Source organism: Diabrotica virgifera, chromosome 6 (assembly GCF_917563875.1).
Source record: "Diabrotica virgifera virgifera chromosome 6, PGI_DIABVI_V3a".
NCBI lineage: Eukaryota > Metazoa > Arthropoda > Insecta > Coleoptera > Chrysomelidae > Diabrotica > Diabrotica virgifera.
The window spans coordinates 222,825,069-222,845,824 of NC_065448.1; the positions used below are offsets into that span (position 1 = coordinate 222,825,069).

The following is a 20,756-nucleotide window of genomic DNA, read 5'->3' on the forward strand; positions in this document are numbered from 1 at the left end:
GTGGGAGTATGTGAAGGAGGCGTACTCAATGTCGTCAGCAGTTAATGTTGTTCTGGCATCATACGTTACGGCTCTGGCTCGTCTCAAATTGTACTCTTATCTGGAGATTATTGGGTCTCGGGCAAAATATTACGACACAGATTCGTCTATTTACCTTTCCAAGGCTGGCTTACCTGATCTCCCAATAGGTGAGTGTATAGGTGACTTAACTGATGAGTTGGGTGGGGGGTATATTTCAGAGTTCGTTTCTGGAGGGCCTAAAAATTACGCATATAAATACACTTTGCCTAACGGTGAAGAAAAAATTTGTTGTAAGGTTAAAGGTATTTGTCTAAATTATGAGGCATCTAAATTAGTTAATTTCGATACCATTAAGAAGATGGTACTTATGAAGTCTGACCCTGTTTCTGTGGTGACTAAACAAATACAAAGGACACAGGATCATTGTGTTATCACAAAAACCCTTGAAAAAAAATATAGACCAAACTCAGCAAAAAGAAAATTTTTTGAAGATTTTACATCCGTACCTTATGGTTATAAAAAACTTAAAATTTAAACTATAGCCCAGACTCAGCTTTTTTATTTTTTTAACACTATACCTGTTTAACACTCACAATCAACATTTTTAATTAGTAAGTTATATATTAATAGATTACTTTTTGTTTTGTCAACAGTGGATGCTTTTTCCTCTGCGATACAACCGATCGTCTGTCACACTGAAAAGTGGGTTACTAAAAAGTTGTAGTGAGTTGTCGTTTGTCCTACATGATTAAACATCTTTAAAAGATGTTCAGTTAAGACCATTAAAAGATATCTGATATATAGCCCACTGGCAAATTAATGAGCCGTTCTGGTTAACTCTAGAACCGTTGCTCGTGTAGCCGCTCATTATAAAAGATGGCAATCAGATCATAAAAAGATGTCTGCTGAACCATTTCCTGTATGTTTAAAAAAGATGTTCAGTTAAGGTCACTAAAAGATATTCGTTATAAAAATGTACTATAAATAATGTTAATAAAAAGATACCTGCTGAACCATTTCCGGTATTTTAAAATACAATAAACAGTTTTCGGCTATGAACCACTTTGTGATTTTGTAACATCATTACAGCTTTGCTCGTTACTTACTAGAAGGTGGGGCAACAATCGCTTGTTCTATGCTATCACAAATATATATATATATTGAATCACATTTGATTCCTCTGAGGAAGTTTGGTGGTTGTAGGCCTCTAGGGGATGGTGTCCACGATAAAACACCAACGAGGTATGTGTTGTACCTCATGGGTGCCTTGGAAATCAACACGAGTAACCTTTGTTTCAGATTATCCTTGAAAAAAAATCAGCACGAGCTATGTTAGCTTTAACGTGACGACCTTTACGACATGCTTTTTCTTTACGACAATACTGTTAGATATGTCTTTATACATTAACAAAAGTTTTTTTTCTACCTAGGTATACTCTAAGTGTATATAATTTTTTTCTCAATATATCTGATACATAATACCTTTAAATATGGTCCTCCTTTTGGAGTATAAAAAGGACGGTCGACTTTTAACCCGCACGGATGCACGCCTATGTACCTTTACGAAGGGAATTGTACATAAACCTATAAGCTGATCGTAATCCATATCTGCAAAGTATGTTGTCAGCTTGGGTTAGTATATACAGTGCATTCCGTATGTTTTATAAACATGATCAGGGGAAATTGTTGCCTGATGGCTATTAAAGAACCGTCTATGGCCCTCATATATTCTTATCACAGATCTTTAATATCAAACTGTAAAATTAATACTACCCACTTGCCGTAGATAAAATATTGTATGCAACTATTCAGTAAATTACATAAAAATAATACACATTTTTCTGAAAAGACTTGTACATGAGATGTTTGCTGGTTTGGTCACAGCGTAAGAATGGTATATGTTCATTGTAGGAATGTATGCTTGGAGGGAGATCGAGGATGTTTGTTGGTCATACTGTAAGAATGGTATATGTTCATTGTAGGAATGTATGATTGAAACGAAGATACGATATAGTGCCGTTTTGGCAATGTCTTATTCACGTCACGTCATTCACGTTACGTCATTCACGGTAAAATATCACGTTAAAGAGGTACACTGTTAGGATGGTTTAAAGATAAATAGTCTATACCATTAGGGAATAGAGTGTAGCAGAGACCATTAGAGGCCATTAGAAACCATCAGGTCACGTTATTTACGTCGCGTGATTCACGTGACGTTATGCACGTCACGTTCTGTTAGGCACTGTCACGTTCTGTTAGGCACTATACGGAAAAGAAGAAGAAGAATTGGCAATTAATGTTGAACGTTGACAGAAGAAGAATTGACAGTTGCCATCTGTGTCGCCACCGCTTTCATTTGATATCCCATACGTCAAAATCGGATCATTAGCAAAGAAGATATGTTGTAATGCCGTTTTGGCAATGTCAATTAGTTACGTGTTGCAGCCGACAGGTGGCATGATAAGATGAAGAACTGTGATAGGATGTTTGATGGTCATACTGTAAGAATGGTATACGTTCTTCTAGATGGCTTGGGCATAGTTACATGTTGCAGCCGACAGGTGGCATGATTAGAGAACTGTGATAGACGTGGAATCCCCATTAAGTTGACAGGTCAAAATATCTCCAATAGCAACAAATATATTACAGTTTTGGCAGTGTTGCCATGTTTCTCCTTTCCTTCAACGGCTGTTACGCTAAAATCAATAGCAACGAAGATCTAGTGTCGTTTTGGCATTGCTGACATCTTTGTTTTTATGTTAACATATTCAATATCCCCTCTTTTTTTCCCAACGAGACCATATTCACACGAATTGGATCAATAGACACGAAGATATGATATAGTGCCGTTTTGTCATTGCTGACATCTTTGTTTATATGGTAACATGCCTTCCTCTTTCCAACAATATATGATCAGTCAGGTCGGAGACATGCTCTAATGCTCTTTTGCTAATGTCTTTGTGATTGCTCCTCTTTCGTTTAATGTCTTACATGTAATAAACGAACCAATAACAGCGCAGATGGCAGATAGGTGCTTCATGGATAAGTGTCTTATTTGGCTTTCTGACTACACCCTGTATATTTTGCGATAAACGAAATAAAGAGGAGGCCATCTTGGAAGGCGAGGGTTTGTGACGTAGGTGGGCCTGGCTGTGTTCCCATTGGTCGGTGCCTGATCATTGGTCGGTGATTGGGGCTAAGTTCTCATTGGTCGCTGGACTTTGATCTCATTGGTCTATGGGCGATGCTGTGGGTGGGCGAGGCTTCCTTCTCATTGGTCGGTGGGCGGGGCTAATTGCTCATTGGCCCGGCGGGCGTGGCTTTGTGGTGGGCGTGGCTTTGTGGTGGGCGTGGCTTTGTGGTGGGCTTGGCTTTGTGGTGGGCGTGGCGTGGGGCGTGGCAGATAAAAATTTTCCCACGCTGTCAAAATTTTCCCACGCCCAACCGGCCCACACTCTGCTATGTTTTCATTGGATGTTTTCATTCAGCAGGATCAAAACATCATCATTATCATCATTAATGGTGCTACAGCCCTATGAAAGAGCCTCGACTTTCCCAAGTCTATTAGGTACGCCAGTCAATCCTATCCATTGCCAACCGTTGCCAGTTTGCTGCGCCTATTTTCTCCCATCCTTATCCACACCATCCTTCCATCTGAGTTTTGGCCTACCCCTATTTCTACTTCCCACAGGTTGTGACATAAGGATTCTTCTAGGAGGGTTGTTCTGCTGTGATCTTGCTAGATGTCCTGCCCATCTTAGTCAGTCCTATTCTTATAAGAGATACTACGTCTTTACCACCAAATATATGTTTGTGTCTGTGGTATACCTCGTAGTTGTACCTCCTCCTCCGAATATTCCTCTCAGGATCCTCCGTTCAAATATAAGCAGGAGGTTTTCATTTGCCTTGGAGATGGTCCATGTCTCCGATCCATATGTTAACACTGGTTGTATAAGGGTTTTATATGGTTATTTTTATCAACAAAACAACTTATCTGAAAGAAAGAAACATATAGGAGGACCTATGTAACAACCGGACGAAGTGGCGATTGCAAGTCGGAAAGCGGTGGAGAACATTATAAACATGTAATAATAGTAACCAATCAGGAAAATGTCATAAAGCAAATAAGGCGAAGAAAATGGAGATGTCTGGGCCTACACTTCGTAGACCCCAAGATCATATTGCCAGCAATCCGCTGGTTTGAACTCCTCAACGCCGACGGAAAGTAGGCAGACCTAAAAAAGCTTGGCAAGGATAGTACTGGACGAAGGGAAAGAAATAGGAAAATCCTGACTTGATATCAAAGTATCTAGCAAAAACAGAGTTCGCTTAACTCATTGGAGACACCAATGAACCATTGGAGACACATGGAAACCATATGATCGGTTCTCTTAGGAATCTAATGCCTGGTTGCATCAACAAATCTTAAGCTTCAGCTTAGCCCAGCTCAGCTTATAAATAGCCTTAAGTCTCACTTACGTTGTACCATAATTTTTGATTCTTATCTAAGCAATCCACGTGAAATTCATTGTGGCAAGTTGAAAATTGATCTAAGACTCAATAGTGCAACGCATATGTTTCGTAAGCTGAGCTTAAAGTATGTCTTAAGCTTAACATCTGTTACAAAAGGGTCTGTTATTAGATGCCAAAATTCTCAAATCGTTTTGCATAGTATACGATAAGCAGGCTTAACATGTTTACAGGCTATGCTTAATCTACAACTGTAAGTACCTACTAATAAAAAAACTATACTTCTATTATTTAATATAATAAATATACTTTAAACAGTTTGTTTTAATTTTTTTGAAGTTATACTTCTTTACGCGCGATATGAGGGTGAATTTTAATAGGATTAAAACCTTTGATCCCGGCGCAGTCGCATTACAACTTTGTTCTGATTGGATGTTCAAATGACATGACAAAAATTATCCAATATGGCAGCTGTGGCACAGCTCTGAGACTGTGGTTTGGTTATGTATGGTTGTTGCGTTATAAAATTTGTAGGAAGAGAACAACAAACAAAAAGTTTGTTAATGGTCATACTGCCTTTTTAAATAGTTTTCATATTATATTTTTTGACTTATTAACATAGAAGAGATGATTGTTGCATGCCAATGAGAAAGCCCATCAAACTGTGACTAGTATGAGTGCCGCAAAATTACTGATAAAAAACCTATTATCTCGAAGGCGTTGAGAACTGTGGATAACAACAATCAACCGGGACGATCTACGATCTCGCTTATTCAAAGCTAAGGAATCTTACACTGGTAAGTGTTTTAAAAATAGTTGATCAAATTTTGTTATGATATTTGAACATAGCCACTTTGCACGATGCAAGTGATTGCGAAATTTATTAGTCGTTATACGGGCTCTGATTGGGTGTTGAAATGATCTGTCAATAATAAATAATTGTTCAATATGAAGGTAAACAAATGTATAATATATTAGTTTTATTGTTGTGAGGACAGAAACAAAAAAGTTTATAATTGTAGTGATTTTTAAATAGTTTTTAAAGCAACAGGTACGTAATAATTGTAAATGTATCATAGGTTTGAACCTATTTGAACCTACCGAAATACATAGTATGTAATACTTTTATTTACATAATTTGATTACCATCAAAATTTTTATCAATATTCACCTAATATATTGTTTTCTTACTCTATGTTTTGTTGTATTTTTTCAATTCTAAATCATTTCACTTCAAAATCAAAATAATTTTATTTACATAATTCAAAAATGTCAAAAGTTTAATCCGTTTAGTTAGTCGATCTTCGCACATAATGACACACTGTCTCCGTGGTAAAGCGTTTAATGCGAGTGAACCCCAATACAACGCCAATACCAGCCGCGCTGGTAAGTTGGTTCAAATCCCAATAGAAACTTTTATTTTTTTATTTTTTTTTATACATTTTATGATTGTAAGTATATTTATTATATAATTTTATTTTCAGAAAATACGTATTTAGTTAAAAAATTTTCCGACAATTAATGTTCAGAAATCATTTGTGGCATTTTTAATGTGTTTGTGTGTGTTTTATTCTTTTATTATTTTAATTTTTGGCACTGTTTTAATAAAAATGTTTTTAAACACCAAACTAATTTTGTGCTTACCGCTTTCAAAAAAATAAAAAAAAAAGAGGATTGCTCCGGATTCGAACTCAAGACCGATCTCTTCGATGCTATACCAAATACGCTACGAGGACTGTGTCTGTATTGGTTCGGACGTACCTAATGACAATTCACGGTAACAAACAGGCAAGGTGAAGTATAATAAATGTACAATAAAATGTTTTAATAATACTCATCTTACTCCTGAAGAAGACAAATCCAAAGACACAAAAATTATAATAAATATATTTACTAAAAACACTAATATATTCTTTTCACACCTTTTCTTGCACTGATATATTTATACATAACTTGAAAGATAGCAACTAAACGCCATACTGTCTGTGTGCGCATGCGCACAGTATTATGAAATTTTACTCTCAATCGGGCCTAAAGAAGTATAACTTCAAAAATTATTAGGAATTAAAAAAAATGCTCCGAACTCAATCTTTTACACTTACCTGCAGAATAACATGTTTCAGTTCCTGGTCTGAGAGCAGCGAAGGCTTGTAATGACCCTCCGTGTATGAAGGAAGAGCTCCTCTGATAGATTTTAAGTGTTGAACGGCCATTCTTAAAACCGTAAGTTTGTCCAATTTCCTGGACATCGCATGACACATCGGAACCATCGAAGACAGTTCTGTAATATAAGTGTTCATTTTGTCTCTTCGGCGTTTCTCCACTTCACTATGGTTCTGCCTAAAATTAAAATATTCAGATATTTATTTAGCGTACGGTTTTCATCAGAGAATGGATGCTTAAATTTACTTTATAGTTCAGAGAAATAAGGAAAAAAAATATCGTGTTGGTGACACATCCCCCTCCAGGCTGAAACCAAATTTTTCGAGTAATATGGTCATCTATAATAATAACCTATATGTTTCCTGCAGCCGATTTTGATGATATACATAGTTATAAACAAATGAAGATCAAAAAACGGTAAATTTTCGCTTTTTTCGTCTCTTACTAAAAAATTGGGCATTTTAAACAAATTTGAGAGTAATAAACTCATAAACCGTATAAAAAACTTCAATATGGCGTTCGCTGAATATGTCTATCCTTATTGGTTACTTATAAAATTGCCAAATAAATCATAAATTTTGAGTTTTTATAAATATTCATAACTTATGTAAAAATTAACTTAGAACCTTCTTATTACATGGAAAGCTGAGACTTATGGTGCTTAAATTATACCCTAAATTCCAAAGCAATTGGTTAAATAGTTTAAAAGTTATTTAATTTGTTTTTCCAAAATTAATTTTTTCTGCAACACTGTAAGTCAGAAAATGATGAAGTTACAGTAATATTTTGGATAGTTTATGAAAGAAGAAAATTTACAGTTTTAATTTAATTTAAAAAAAAATGACAAAAAATAATTATAGATATTGCAAAATAATTTTGCAAAAACATGTGAATTAAAAAAATGGGGGGGGGGGGGGCTAACTTTGTCCCTAAATGTCCTAGAACAGTTGTTTTTCTTTCTAAATGTGTATAAAAATTCAGTCTTTCTAAACATGAAAAAATAATTTTTCTACGGGTAACGGTTGAAAAGTTATTCTAATTGTTTATAAATAAGCAAAAAATGGACATGTTTTTGCAAAATAATTTTACACTGTTTAAAATTTTTTTTGTCATTTATTTTAATTAAGGTAATAGTATAAATGTTCTTCTTTCATAAACTGTCCGAAGTATTATTGTACCCTCATAATTTTTTGGCTTATAGTGTTGCAAAAAAAATGAATTTGGGAAAAATAAATTAAATAACTTTTAAACTATTTGACCAATTGCTTTGAAATTTAAAATATAATTTAAGTACAAGAAGTCTCGGCATTCCGTGTAATAAGAAGATTCTAAGTTAATTTTTACCTAAGTTACGAATATTTATAAAAACTCAATATTTATGATTTATTTTGCAATTTTCTAAGCAACCAAAAAGGTTGGACATATTTAGCGAATGCCATATTGAAGTTTTTTATACGATTTATGAGTTTCTTACTCTCAAATTTGTTTAAAGTGCTTAACTTTTTGGTAATAGACGAAAAAAGCGATAATTTACCGTTTTTCGATCTTCATTTGTTTATAACTATGTATATCATCAAAATCGACTGCAGGAAACATATAGGTTAATAATATAGATGTCCATACTACTCAAAAAATTTGGTTTCGGCCTGGATGGGGATATGTCACGAGAAAAACCTTATTTCTCTGGACTATTATATAAACTATTTCTCCCAAACTATTCACCCCTGCGCTAGAAGACATTTTTAAGAAATTAGAATGAAACAACAAGGGTATAAACATCGACGGATCATACTTAAATCATTTGAGACTTGCAGATGACATACTTGCAGGTGATGATGATGATGATGATGATGATGATGATGATGATGATGATGATGAAAGGCGAAAGATAAAACATCTTGAGACTCATATTTCAAGGAAAAATAGAGGGTAGGAGAAGCATAGGAAGGAGATGCGTCTCCTGGTTGAAGAACCTGGGAGAATAGTTTGGTTACAGCACAAGGCAACTGTTCAGAGCAGCTGCCTCTAAGGTCAAAATAGCCATGATGATTGCCAACCTTCGTCGTGGAGATGGCACTTAAAGAAGAGGATGACATAGTTTTAATAATAGCAGATAATGTCAAAGAACTAAATGAAACGTGACAACAATTAAATGAAGTTTCCGGAGCGGTAGGAAATGAAACTAAACCAAAAATAATGAGCCAAAGCCAGGACCAGCAAATATGACAATACAAAACTATACCATACAAAATGTTGAACAATATTATGTATATCTGAGCCCCGTCAGCAAACTGGGAAAAGCAAATCAAGATGCTGAAATTAAAAGAACACATTAAAAGATCTGGCATGAGCCGCTTTCGATAAACTAGGACACGGAGAATCCTAAAATGCATATCAAGAAAGACTAAAAGAAGCATGAGAAGTATATGAAGACCTCAAAAGAGATGGGTAGATGACATATAAGAGCAATGGCAGCTAAACAGTGGATTAGATTGGCGCAAAATAGAGAAAGATGGGAGCAACTGGTAGAGACCTACATTCCGGAGTGGATGGAAAATGGTTGACGAAGAAGAGAAGAAAGTACCTGGATCGGAAACAGTTTCCAATATACCTATCGGAAACATCGTTGTGAACTGGACTAAATGTCAACAATATTTCTATTTGAAAGATTGAGAAGGTTTTGTTTATAATTTATAACATTATTAAAATTACTTATGTTTTACTTTTACCTTTATCTTGAAAAAACTCGTAAAAAACGCTTTTTTTATGATGTAAAAGGAATTTGAAGAAGGTTACTAATTTTCCATCATCGGTAAAAGTACCATAAATATAAATAAATACCACAAAGTACTCGTAATGATATATGCACGATACCGTTATTAAAATAATATCCTTATTTGAATAAAAAAAGCAATAATCTGTACCGTCAAGGATAACTCTATTCTTTTAATAGAGGTGCGCTGCGAATTTATGTACTGTTACTCTGTCATTGTTACATATTATATACTTTTTTTATTTAGCTTAAGGCCTCGACAACTAATGGCCATTGGCATGGTACAGTGGATTTTTGCAATCAGACACCTAGTGTAATGTGTAGTGGGTGTGTTGAGTAAGTGTCTTGTTACTTAGCAAAGTCGACGTCATGGTCTATGCAAAGAGACGCTAATTGTATACGCACGTCTGCGGTCCCTCCGGTGAGTACCTTTGCTATAAGGATAGAAACTATTTTCACTTATTAATTTTTAATAAACAAAAAATTCTCTACCCAGGTGAAATTCGAACCCACGACCCTTGGATCCAAATGTAGGCTTTCTTACCACTGAGCCACAGAGGGGGAAAAAGTAATTAATAAGATATTTGATAAATCCATTTCTGTTACGTTAAGTGAAAGATATTAAAAAATTACAATTATTAAAAAAGAAGGAAAACACTTCATATAAGCTTTATACAATGGAATAACGAAGCAATACCTAACCACAATGCTAGAAAATGCTCAGAATATCGATTAATTATCATAATAAGCCACACTCTTAAACTTGTCTTAACAAGACTTCACAACAGAATGGACCGTGATAGCCGTGACGTTAAATCAATGTTGGCTACCCTGTAAACTGGTTTCCAAACAAAGCAAAAATTGAGACATGGTGTTTGTTTTCGTTTTACAATTGGAATATATTGCTTGTAGGATGTTTAATTTTTACAAAATAGTAATGTGTTGAGTACCCGTGATTGTAATCAATGCTCATAGTATATTTCCTACCATATTTCCAAATAGGACCGGTTAAAAACCTGAAGAAATGCAGTAAGTACTATATAGTGTGTAAATCCTTGATTTTGTGTAAGGGCTAATATCTCGATGAAATCTAATTTAATTAAGTTTACCTAGGTTTACCTTAGGTTAACAAAAAAGTAAAGAAAATGTTTATTTGCATGCTTCGCTGACTTCGAAAAGGCATTCGATAAAGTATAGTACTTATGTAAAAATAATACAGATGCTAAAAATATAGGAACAGATGATAAAATTATTCGTGTTATTACAAATTTGTCCTGGAATCAAACTGCTATCGTAAAAATTGGAGATATCTACACCGACGAAATCTCCATACAACGAGGAGTCAGACAAGGTTGCATTTTGCCGCCAACATTGTTCAATGTTCACTTGGACCAGTTATTTAAAAATGCACTTAAGAGACACTCATATGGAATAAAAGTCAACGGGGAACTACTTATGCCTGGTTGCACCAACAGATCTTAAGCTTAATGCGTGCCTTAAGGTTAGCTTACGAAATATACGCATTGCACTATTGAGTCTTAGATCAATTTTCAGCTTGCCACAATGGACTGCCACGTGGATTGCATGTTAAACTTCGTCTCAGTTAAGACGTGCTTTGATAAGAATCGAAAATTATAGTGCACCTTAAGGAGACTTAAAGTGGCCTTATCTATAATCTGAGCTGGGCTAAGCTGGAGCTTAAGATTTGTTGGTGCAACCAGGTATTAATGTACCTAATTAGATACGCGGACGTAGGGGTCGCTAAGTTCTTGAAAATTTCAAGATCTTGTCTTGATATTGTCTTGATATCAAGACAAGATCAAGACAAGAAGTAATTTTAGATTTCAAGACAAGACAAGAAGTTTTATGTCAATACCAAGATTTCTTGTCAAGAAAACAAGAAATCTTGAAATATCTTGACTAGTAGTGAAAACTCTAAAAACGTATTTATTTGTGAAGGATAAGATATTTTAATTTCTTGAACACTTTTTTTACTAAAATGATTTACAAAAATGTAAAGTAAAAGTAATAAATGATATTTGTCTAATCCTGTTGAAAATAAAATTGCAAACTAGATTTTATTTTAAATAACAGATCTAGCACATTTTTAAATCGGAATTGATAAGTCATGAATTAAGGCTGATAACACTTCTTATGGAGTCAACGCCTAGCTGATTTCTTGGCTTTGTTATTGTTAAAGCTGCCCTTGAAAATAGCCTTTCCGCAGGTACAGATGTTGCTGTCGTTCCGAGAAAATCCTTGGCCATTTTCGATAATGACGGGTAGACATTTTCGTATCTTCTCCATCAATCGCAAGTATATTCTCAGAATCTTCTGACCTAGGCTTATTTAAGTATTTTTTCAATTTCATACTTCCAAGATTGTAACGTTATCATTATTAGCTTTCTTAAACAGGTAAGAAATATACAAATCAAATTCGTTATCTTGTTTTTTAGGACTAAGTACTGGGTCTGGTATTGGATTCTGTAGATAATTCTGGGATTTATTAAAGTAGTTAGCTTGAAATATTTCTTCAAATTTTTGTACAGCATCTGATTGTGGAAGTTTTCTCCAAGATGAAGAGGAAAATGCTTCTATTTTATGCCGAGGATCCAAAATACGAACTATACAGTATATTCAATTAGTTTTGTTATAGTGTTTCAGTATTTTGTCTCTCGCAGCTTAAATGGTACTATCAAGTTCATGAGCCCATATATTTTCCCCTTCAAGTATTGAAGAAAGTGTTTTAAATCTTCTCAGATTCTGACAAAATTTACTGATTAGAACCCATTCTTTATCTAATATCTTGCAATATCTTGAAAAATACCAAAGCAGTATCATTTATATCATTTTCTACTTCGATTTTATCCTCCAAGTAATCGAAATCCTTTTTGATGCCTAAATTGTTTCGATTTTGTTTAACAACTTTTATGAAATCCTGGACACCTAAGTTTAGAATATGTGCGAAACATAAAAAATGCTTATTTTTGTTGTCAAAACTAGGCACTAAAGTTTCCAGAGAACCTATCATTATATAGTTGTTAACAGCCGCATTATTAGTTATCACACCTTGAGTGCAGTCCAGCACGTCATAAGATTTTAGCACCTCAAAAAGAATCTTGGGAACAGATGCAGCGGTATGGCTTCCCTTATCAGGCACATAGTCTAAAGCAATTGCCTAAATGTAATAAAAAAGGTCACCGGGTAATCACCGGACCGAGTAATCACCGGACCGGGTAATCAAGAAATTTCAAGATCTTGAAATTTCTTGAATCAAGACAAGATCTAAGATGCAAACGTCAAGACAAGATTTTTTTTAATTTCTTGATTATTTCTCAAGACAAGACAAGAAGTTGTTATCAAGACCAGAGGCGGATTTGAAGATTTGCCGCCCCTGGGCTATCTACAAATTGCCGCCCCCCCACCCCCCCGGGAACCATGTAGGATTACCTCGGTACCGTGATGGGCCGACGCGACGTTGCGTCGGCGGCGGCGAGGCGGCCACGCTAAGCTTGTAATAAGCTCAAATAACATAGGTTGAACTGTCAACATTGAAGTTACGCTTCTTATAGTTGCAGTTATTGTTTTTACCATAAAGTATGATAACTTATGTTCCAACATTTTTATCAACTGGCAAATTATTAAAAAGATCATGAATTAATCGAAAAATTCCTGTTGGATTTAATCAATAGATTTAAGAAGATGTATTTAGGAATTTCAATACAATTACTTGCCTAGGATTTTAATAATACTGTAGGCGTACTTAGATTTAGAATTAAGGTCATCTAAAATTTATTATTTTGTAATTTGCACGTATTAAATTAAAAATTAAAATACTAAAAAGGAAACGGGAGAAAATGAAATTCTGGACGATAATTAATTGAGTTGTAATTCTTATAGTGTATTAAATAAAACTCACATTCATTACAAGGTCATACATCAAAAAGTCAGCCTAACAAATAAAAGAGACGTGTTTTCCTAATTTTCCTACCAAATACGTCATTCAGAAAGTTGCCTATTTGCTAAGCATTAAATCGTATCAAAAAAACAAATATTCATTTCAAATAGTATACAAAAGAGATACATATATTCCTACCAGATACGACCTAACCGATTACTGTAACAATTTCCCCTAAACATCACATTATAAAAGTAACTCCTTGTTTTGCACAACGTTGCATGGACGAAGTTCACATGAAACAATTTACTTCAAAACTTTTTCCTTCTTGACTGATTAGCTGCAAACAAATCGATGATGTCATCATAATTTATTTTTTTTTTGTCATATCGGATTCGATTGACAAAACTGCCGACCAATTCAAACGATCATGTGACATTGTTGACCTCAAGTAGTTCTTTATCCTACGGAGTACGGAAAAAGATCTTTCAGCCGAGCAGTTAGATGCTGGCATTGTAGAAAATATCCTTAGGGCAATGTCAACGTATGGATACAAATCTTGCAGATCGTTATCATAAAGGAGCTCGCAAAAAGTGGGGAGTGTCTTTGGACGATCTTCTTTGTCGATGGTTTTAATGAATCCAAAGAAATGTAGACATTCATTGCCGAATTCTTCCGCATCTGGCAAATCATTAGGATATTCTTTGCTCAACCTCGCTGCATTATCTTTTATGTCATTACTGTTCATAGTTGCTCCACTGATTAAAAAATCAAATCTTGCGCTAAGCAAACTGTACACTTCCTTTCTTCTGGTCAATTCGGATATGAGCCTGTCAACGATGACGAGATAAGTGTTGGTTTTAAATGCAATTCCACCACTGAGCTCAGTTTCATTATCTCTGGTTTCGCCCGCTAAAAGCTTTCGTTTCTTTTTTCTTCTGGTCTGGTCTTCGTACTCAGCAATACCAGCCTTCTCAAGGGCTCCATTTTCATAGATTTCAAACTCATCTCGAATACTGTTAACATATTCTATTAATGACTCATAGAGTTTTGCGACAGTTGATAGGTCGACGTATGTTGACTATAGCTTTTTACTTGTCAGGTTGAACCTAGATAACAAGTCTCCCCACAAAATAGAGAGAATCGCTGTTTCTAGCCGTTGTATTTGCTGAAGGTATCCAGAAGCTTCACATCTTGTTTTAGGTTTCTCATTCTCATCATTTGATATGACGGTGAGTGCCTCAATTACTTCATTCCAGTCTCTGTTAAGGCTTTGATCACGTGCGGACCAACGAGTGTCTGATAATTTCTTTAAACTAACATTCTCTTTTTTCACCAATAATTCTTTCAATATTTCCCATCGCTTGGTAGAGCTTGTGAAAAAAACGTAAAGGTTTTGAAGAAGTAAGAAGAAATTAGTACTTTCTGTACTACAGCTGGCAGCGTTGTCTCCAACTAAATTAAGAGAGTGTGCAGAGCATGGAGTATACATGGCAGAAGGGCTAACCTCACGAATCCTGGCTTGTAAGCCAGTATACATACCGGACATATTCGATGCATTATCGAATGACTGACCCCTACAGTTTTCAATATCAATTTCATTTTCGGCCTGAACTTTAATAACTGCATCAAACAGAGCTTCTGATCTGTGGCCAACTGATGGAAGAAAACAAAGAAATCTTTCAACGGACTTTCCGTTAGGTAACACATACCGAAGGACTATTGCGAGTTGGTCTGTATGCGTAATATCTGGGCTAGAATCTACAATAATAGAAAAATATTTCGCTACTTTAACTTCTTCTACTATTTCTTTCACGACTTTATGGGCCATTAGTTTTACAAACTCTTCATAAGTAGTCGAGGATAAATATGAAGTATGACCCTGTCCGGGATTTCCATATTTAGCGATGTGCTCAGCTATGAATGGGTCAAATTCGGCAATCAATTCTAGACACAAGATGAAATTGCCACTGTTTGACAATGACCCGAATTTCTCATCGTGCCCTCTTAAAGGAAGACCTGCAGCTGCTAGGGATTTAACTACTGCAACCACTCTCTTCAGTACATTGCGCCAGTAGTTTTGCTCGTCTTCAATTTGACTGGTGAGCAGTGATTGTATTCCCTTTGATGACATCCTGGTTTTCATTGCCAATACACATGTTTTGTGGTCAGAGGAATTTTCATGCGATTTCAAAATGTCATTGCCATGCTTCCAGTCATCACAACCTTCTTTCGCAAGTTTTGTTGTGCCACCAAATAATTGGCAGGGAACACAATACAATTTGCCACTGCTCTCGGAATACATCAAGTAGGATCTTTTCATCTCTTTGCCGTTTATCAGCTTTGTTTTCAGAAGGGACTTAGATAAATATCGATTTTGCCCTCCAATTAATCTTTTTGATCGTGATAAATCCATTTCATCTATGTTTTGGTTGATTCCTCTCGTAACCACATATTCACGAGTACGGTCATTTATCTCCCACAAAGCTGGGTCATCCACAATTTTAACATCCAAAGGATACGGTATCACCTTATCTTCATTTGAAGACCGTGATGAGGATGGACGCTCTGGTTCCTTAATCGATGCTTCAGCGTCATTAAGAGCATCATCACCTTCTTTTACGTGAGTCTGACCATAATTAGGCCTACCACTACCGCACGGAGTGACATTGTCGTCGGTAGGAGTACATTTTAAGTTTTCATCTTGAGAGTTGCTTTTCTTAAAAAAATTTGATATCTTTGCGGTTTTTTCTACTACTTCTCTTTGTTTTTCCAGTTTTTTCTGAGCTTCTTTTCGGTAGCCAGAACCACTCAATCGTTTCCGCCCATCACTCATCGTTAATATTTTCTGAAAATAAAATATTTCTGTAGTAGAAAAAGTATAAATAGTTTAGGATGTTATGTCTACAAAAATAATTGATTAATTACATAACACAAAACTAAGAACTTCAATTTTAACTGTTAAAAACAAATGTAAAGAAAAAATGGAAACTATTCTGAAGGACTACTTTAAGCACTATGTAGTAACGTATGTTTTACAAGGTCTATTAATTATCCAAGAGCGGGACTCTACTGTAGACCTACTGCCTGGGTTTTATAAAGGTTTTATACGAGCACGGTTGTTACTGGATCACGTACAGTTCGCCCAAAGTATCTGTGCACTTGACTGCAACAGCTGTAATAACATTAGTTAAATGGAGAGTGGGCTCTTTTCTAAAAACATTAGTTATTGGTTCCTTCTGCTGTCATCACAACACGACCTTAAAGTTTTAGGCAGCCGATGAAAAACATGTCTACTGAGGACGATAGAGAGAAAAAACTGTTTATTTCCATTATTATTTGGCTTACACAGTTCTGTGTTGTTGTATGGAAATATGTTGAATGGCTAGTCATGTGCACAGATACTTTGGGCGAACTGTAATATATGAGCAAAAAATCTTTTCATATAAATAAATTACTGTATTAATAAAAGACTTTACAAAAAAATATTTATACAAGTGGCCTGAAAATATGTGGTTAGGGTTAGAAGTTAAGCAGTTAGGACGACTTGATAAATTTCCCTTATAAGCTAATCAGAATAACGGGTTAGCGCTTTTTGGTGTTTAAATCAAAAATGAAATAAAATGATTGTATACTAAACTCTTTGACTTACCTGTCTTATCTTCAATTAAAAGTATTTCAGAAAACAATACACTCATAAACTGTCACACATAACCTATAAAGTCAGAGTAAACCACCAACACAAACTGAACAACTGAACTGACTGATATCGGAAGCGCGGAGCGGCGGCGCGTGGCGTACGGTGGTTGCCAACCACTGTAGGGGGGGGGGGCAGTGATAGTAAGGGAGGGGAGCGGCGACCTAGCCTGACGGCGCCGACGGGCGGCGGCGGGCTCGGCTACTTCAAACGATACCTCCAAACCTCAAAGCCTCAGAGCCCGTCGGCTGACTAGTTGCGCGCGGCGCGCGAATACTGTTGCGTCAAGGAACATACTAGGGAGTTTTTGTGCACACAAATACGTAAACGTAACGCATCTTTTTGACATATACGCTTGCGCATTAATGGTTGAACTCCCGTATCGCGATACGTATTACCTAAGGTTACGGGCTGGTACGTTAGGTTCATACGCATCCCTATCGAGCCGAAAGTCACCGAATGCACACGAGGATCTTGCCCGATTACCTACCAAATGAACATTTCATCAGCGTACTATCCGTTTATAAACATTTTAAGGTTATATTGGTTATTGGTTTAGTCTATTTGAGTAAAATTATTCTGTTTGTAATTGGAAATTGGAACTTCATATTAGATTTAAAATTTTATTGTTTTTAAGTTGCCTATTAATAAAGCAAAACAAACAAATCTTGTATTAATTTAAGAAATACAGTGATCACCACAATTAATAACTAGATAAACAAATGACCTAGTTTCAGTAAAATTTTCAAATAAATATTACCACACTATTTACATTATACTGGAATTCTGATGTAGGTAAAACAATTTACAACTAAAAAGTAGGTATAAACAAAAATAAAAAAATTTTAACCTAAGGAAAAATAATATTTTTATATTTAAATAGAAGCAATTAAAACCATACAATTTCATTATTCATTTATCTTTTTTTACATTTGTATATTAAAGTATTTTGTATATTTGTATATTGTGTGAACATTGTTTTATTTTTTTGAATGTCAACGGAATTTAAAAGTGACTTTACGATTTGCTTTACGTTACGTTAAGGCAGTTACAAAAACTACCTATTTTAACATTCATCCTCTACGACACGTTAGTTGCTTTACGTATACGGAGATGCGTACGTTACGTAGAAACAAAAACTCCCTACTATATTTCATTAACGTTACGTTAGAACTACAAAATAAATAGAATATATTAAGTGAATGATTTTTTTTTAATTCTAATTTACAAATTGTTATTTTACAAATTATTACAAGTATTTTTTCACATATTTTTAACTTTTTGAATAATTTTTTTTTTATTTTTATCTAATTTTGCCGCCCCCTGAAATCTGCCGCCCTGGGCTATAGCCCATTCAGCCCTTATGTAAATCCAGCCCTGATCAAGACAAGAATTCTTATCTTGTCGACCCCAACGCGGACTATATAGTAATCCTATCAGAAAATACTGAAGGTCTACAAATTTTGCTTGATCGTATTCAAGAAGTAGGACGTAGGGTCGTAGGAGAGAAAATTTCAACGTTAAATTTTGTTTTCCTGTTTCTTAGTGAGGAGTGATCGATTTTGTGTCTATTGTGGCTCTGTTTAGATTGTTTTAGAACATGAATGGAGCAGCAACTGGATCGTGATCAGAAGTTACTTCAGAACCTTAATACGTCTTTGTGGATTTGATAGAATTTCTCTATCTTTTCCCTATCAGAATATAGTCTATTTACCACAGTGATAACGACTAATCACTATGTCAAATAACGCACAATCTCTTTTTATAACTGTTCCAAAATAACCTCAACTTACCCCACCTCTATTCAGCTATCCAAGAATGCAAAATGTATAAGGATACCGTTATTTATATCAGACTATTACAACATACGATAATGTAATATTGTTATGTTATGTTAACATATTTTTAATAAATGTCACCGTTAATGCTTCAATTAAATACTTATTCATTTGTTATAAACGGTGAACGTGTGAAAAGATTTTTATTATAACCAACAGCCAAGAAAAAGTGAACGGAAAAAATTATGATGGAATGCGTTAATGTTATAGTTATATACAAAAGATTAAAATGAATATTTTAGAATTGTTTATACACAAAGTTAAGTTAGTAAAACAGAAACAAAGAGGGAAGAAAGTATTTTTTATTGATTTATTAAGTTGTTTAGTGGAAAATGTTGGTATTACTGTTTTAGCGGCTACCGGTTTGATCTCCTTTGCTATTCCTCTTTTTCCTACAAATGTTGTTTTCATTGTATTAAATATGTTTTAGGTTCTTAACAAATCTTTCATTTATTTTCTGGCCCTGTTTTTCGTTTTCATCCATGACTGCTCTTTGGCATTTAAAGTGATCTACTTGTTTCACTTGCATACCATTCAATCTTATGTCATGTATCTTTTTCGTTTCAGCTATTGCCATTGTTTTTGTTTTATCTGCGTTTATTTTTATGTTTATCCTCCATCTAGGTCCTGTCGTCCGTGAATAGTTGTGTTTGTTTCATTTTGCAGTATCCTAGTGGAACCTACATCTTTTCCTTGGCTTTTTTCATTGCATCATCTAGCACTACTAAGAATAGTAGTGTGCTCAGCACATAACATTGTTTGACCCCTTGGTATGTTATCTTATTGTTGTTTTACTATCCTTGTCCGCTGCTTTACCTATTTTAACCATCTCCATTGCCTTATCTAATTTTTCTTTTTTATAGATTCTATCTCTTGCTCTTCTTTTTATTTCTCTAGGTTTTCCGTATCCCCTCTTTAAAATGTTATCGCCCTCCCTCCATTATTTTTATATATTATAATAAGCGAGTCTTCTACAGCTGGCGCCGCTTCTCGCATCCTAATTTCCAGCGGTTTCTGCCGAAACAATCTTCAGTTTTTAGGTCTCTGGCAGTCATTGTATCTTCGACATCTTCTCTCCAGGATCGTCTTGGTCTGCCTCGTTTTCTTCTAGTGGGTGGAGTCCATTTTTCTATTTTTTGGACATGTGTTTTCAAACATTCTCTGAAGGTTTCCATTACAGTTGTGTCTTTTGGCTTCGATTGTGTCTATTATATCTATATCAATTTCCATTTCTCTCCTAATATCTTCGTTTCTCACCCTATCAAGTCTAGTGAGCCCGCAACATCGTCTCCAATAGTTTATTTCCATTACCTTAATTTTTGATTTGTTTCTTTGGTTTATTTCCCAGAGTTCGACGCCGTACAACCCAATACTTTCTATTATTTTTAGTTTTAGAGTCCCATAGAAGAGTTTTGCCTAAATTTGCCCCATGGCATCTCTTTGGCTTCTTTGACCGCTATTTTGACTTCATTTCACGTTGCTTTGTAAGATTAATAATCCTCTTGTCTTTTTGTGATTAACTATCTCTTCAATTTTTCTTGTTTATTTTTTTTTTCCTTTTTATTTTTGCTTGTATCTCCTCTGTCCATCATTCGGTTCTTCCCATGTTTGTACTTGGTGTTTTTGTCTTGTCGCATGTTTCTTCCGCTGGTATTACTATGCTTCTTTTTTATATTTTCCCATTTTTCCTCTATATCTGTGATCATTTCTCTACAAATGATATCTAATTTTTCCTCACATATATTTTTCTGTATCTTTCTTCTTTAGTTTATAGCTTTTTTTCATGTACCTTTCTTCTCGCCCTTTCTTCCTTTTCTCATATTTTTTTCAGTCTCATGATAACCAATTAGTGGTCACTTCCAATCACTGTCCCCTTATTAACTTTGTGTCTGTCTG

General features: G+C 35.0%; 1 protein-coding gene across 5 annotated transcripts in view; it reads right to left on the reverse strand.

Moving 5' to 3' along the window:
• Window positions 1-20,756, reverse strand: part of LOC126886734 (protein cycle) — a 118,684-nt gene that overhangs the window by 30,699 nt on the left and 67,229 nt on the right. For 4 of the 5 annotated variants that reach the window (XM_050653750.1, XM_050653749.1, XM_050653748.1 and 1 more), the window contains exon 4: window positions 6,594-6,831. In XM_050653750.1, coding sequence (XP_050509707.1) covers window positions 6,594-6,831 — 238 coding nt within the window. Of the gene's footprint in view, window positions 1-6,593; window positions 6,832-9,383; window positions 9,516-20,756 lie in introns of those variants that run through there. The other variant, XM_050653751.1, reaches the window with a different exon arrangement.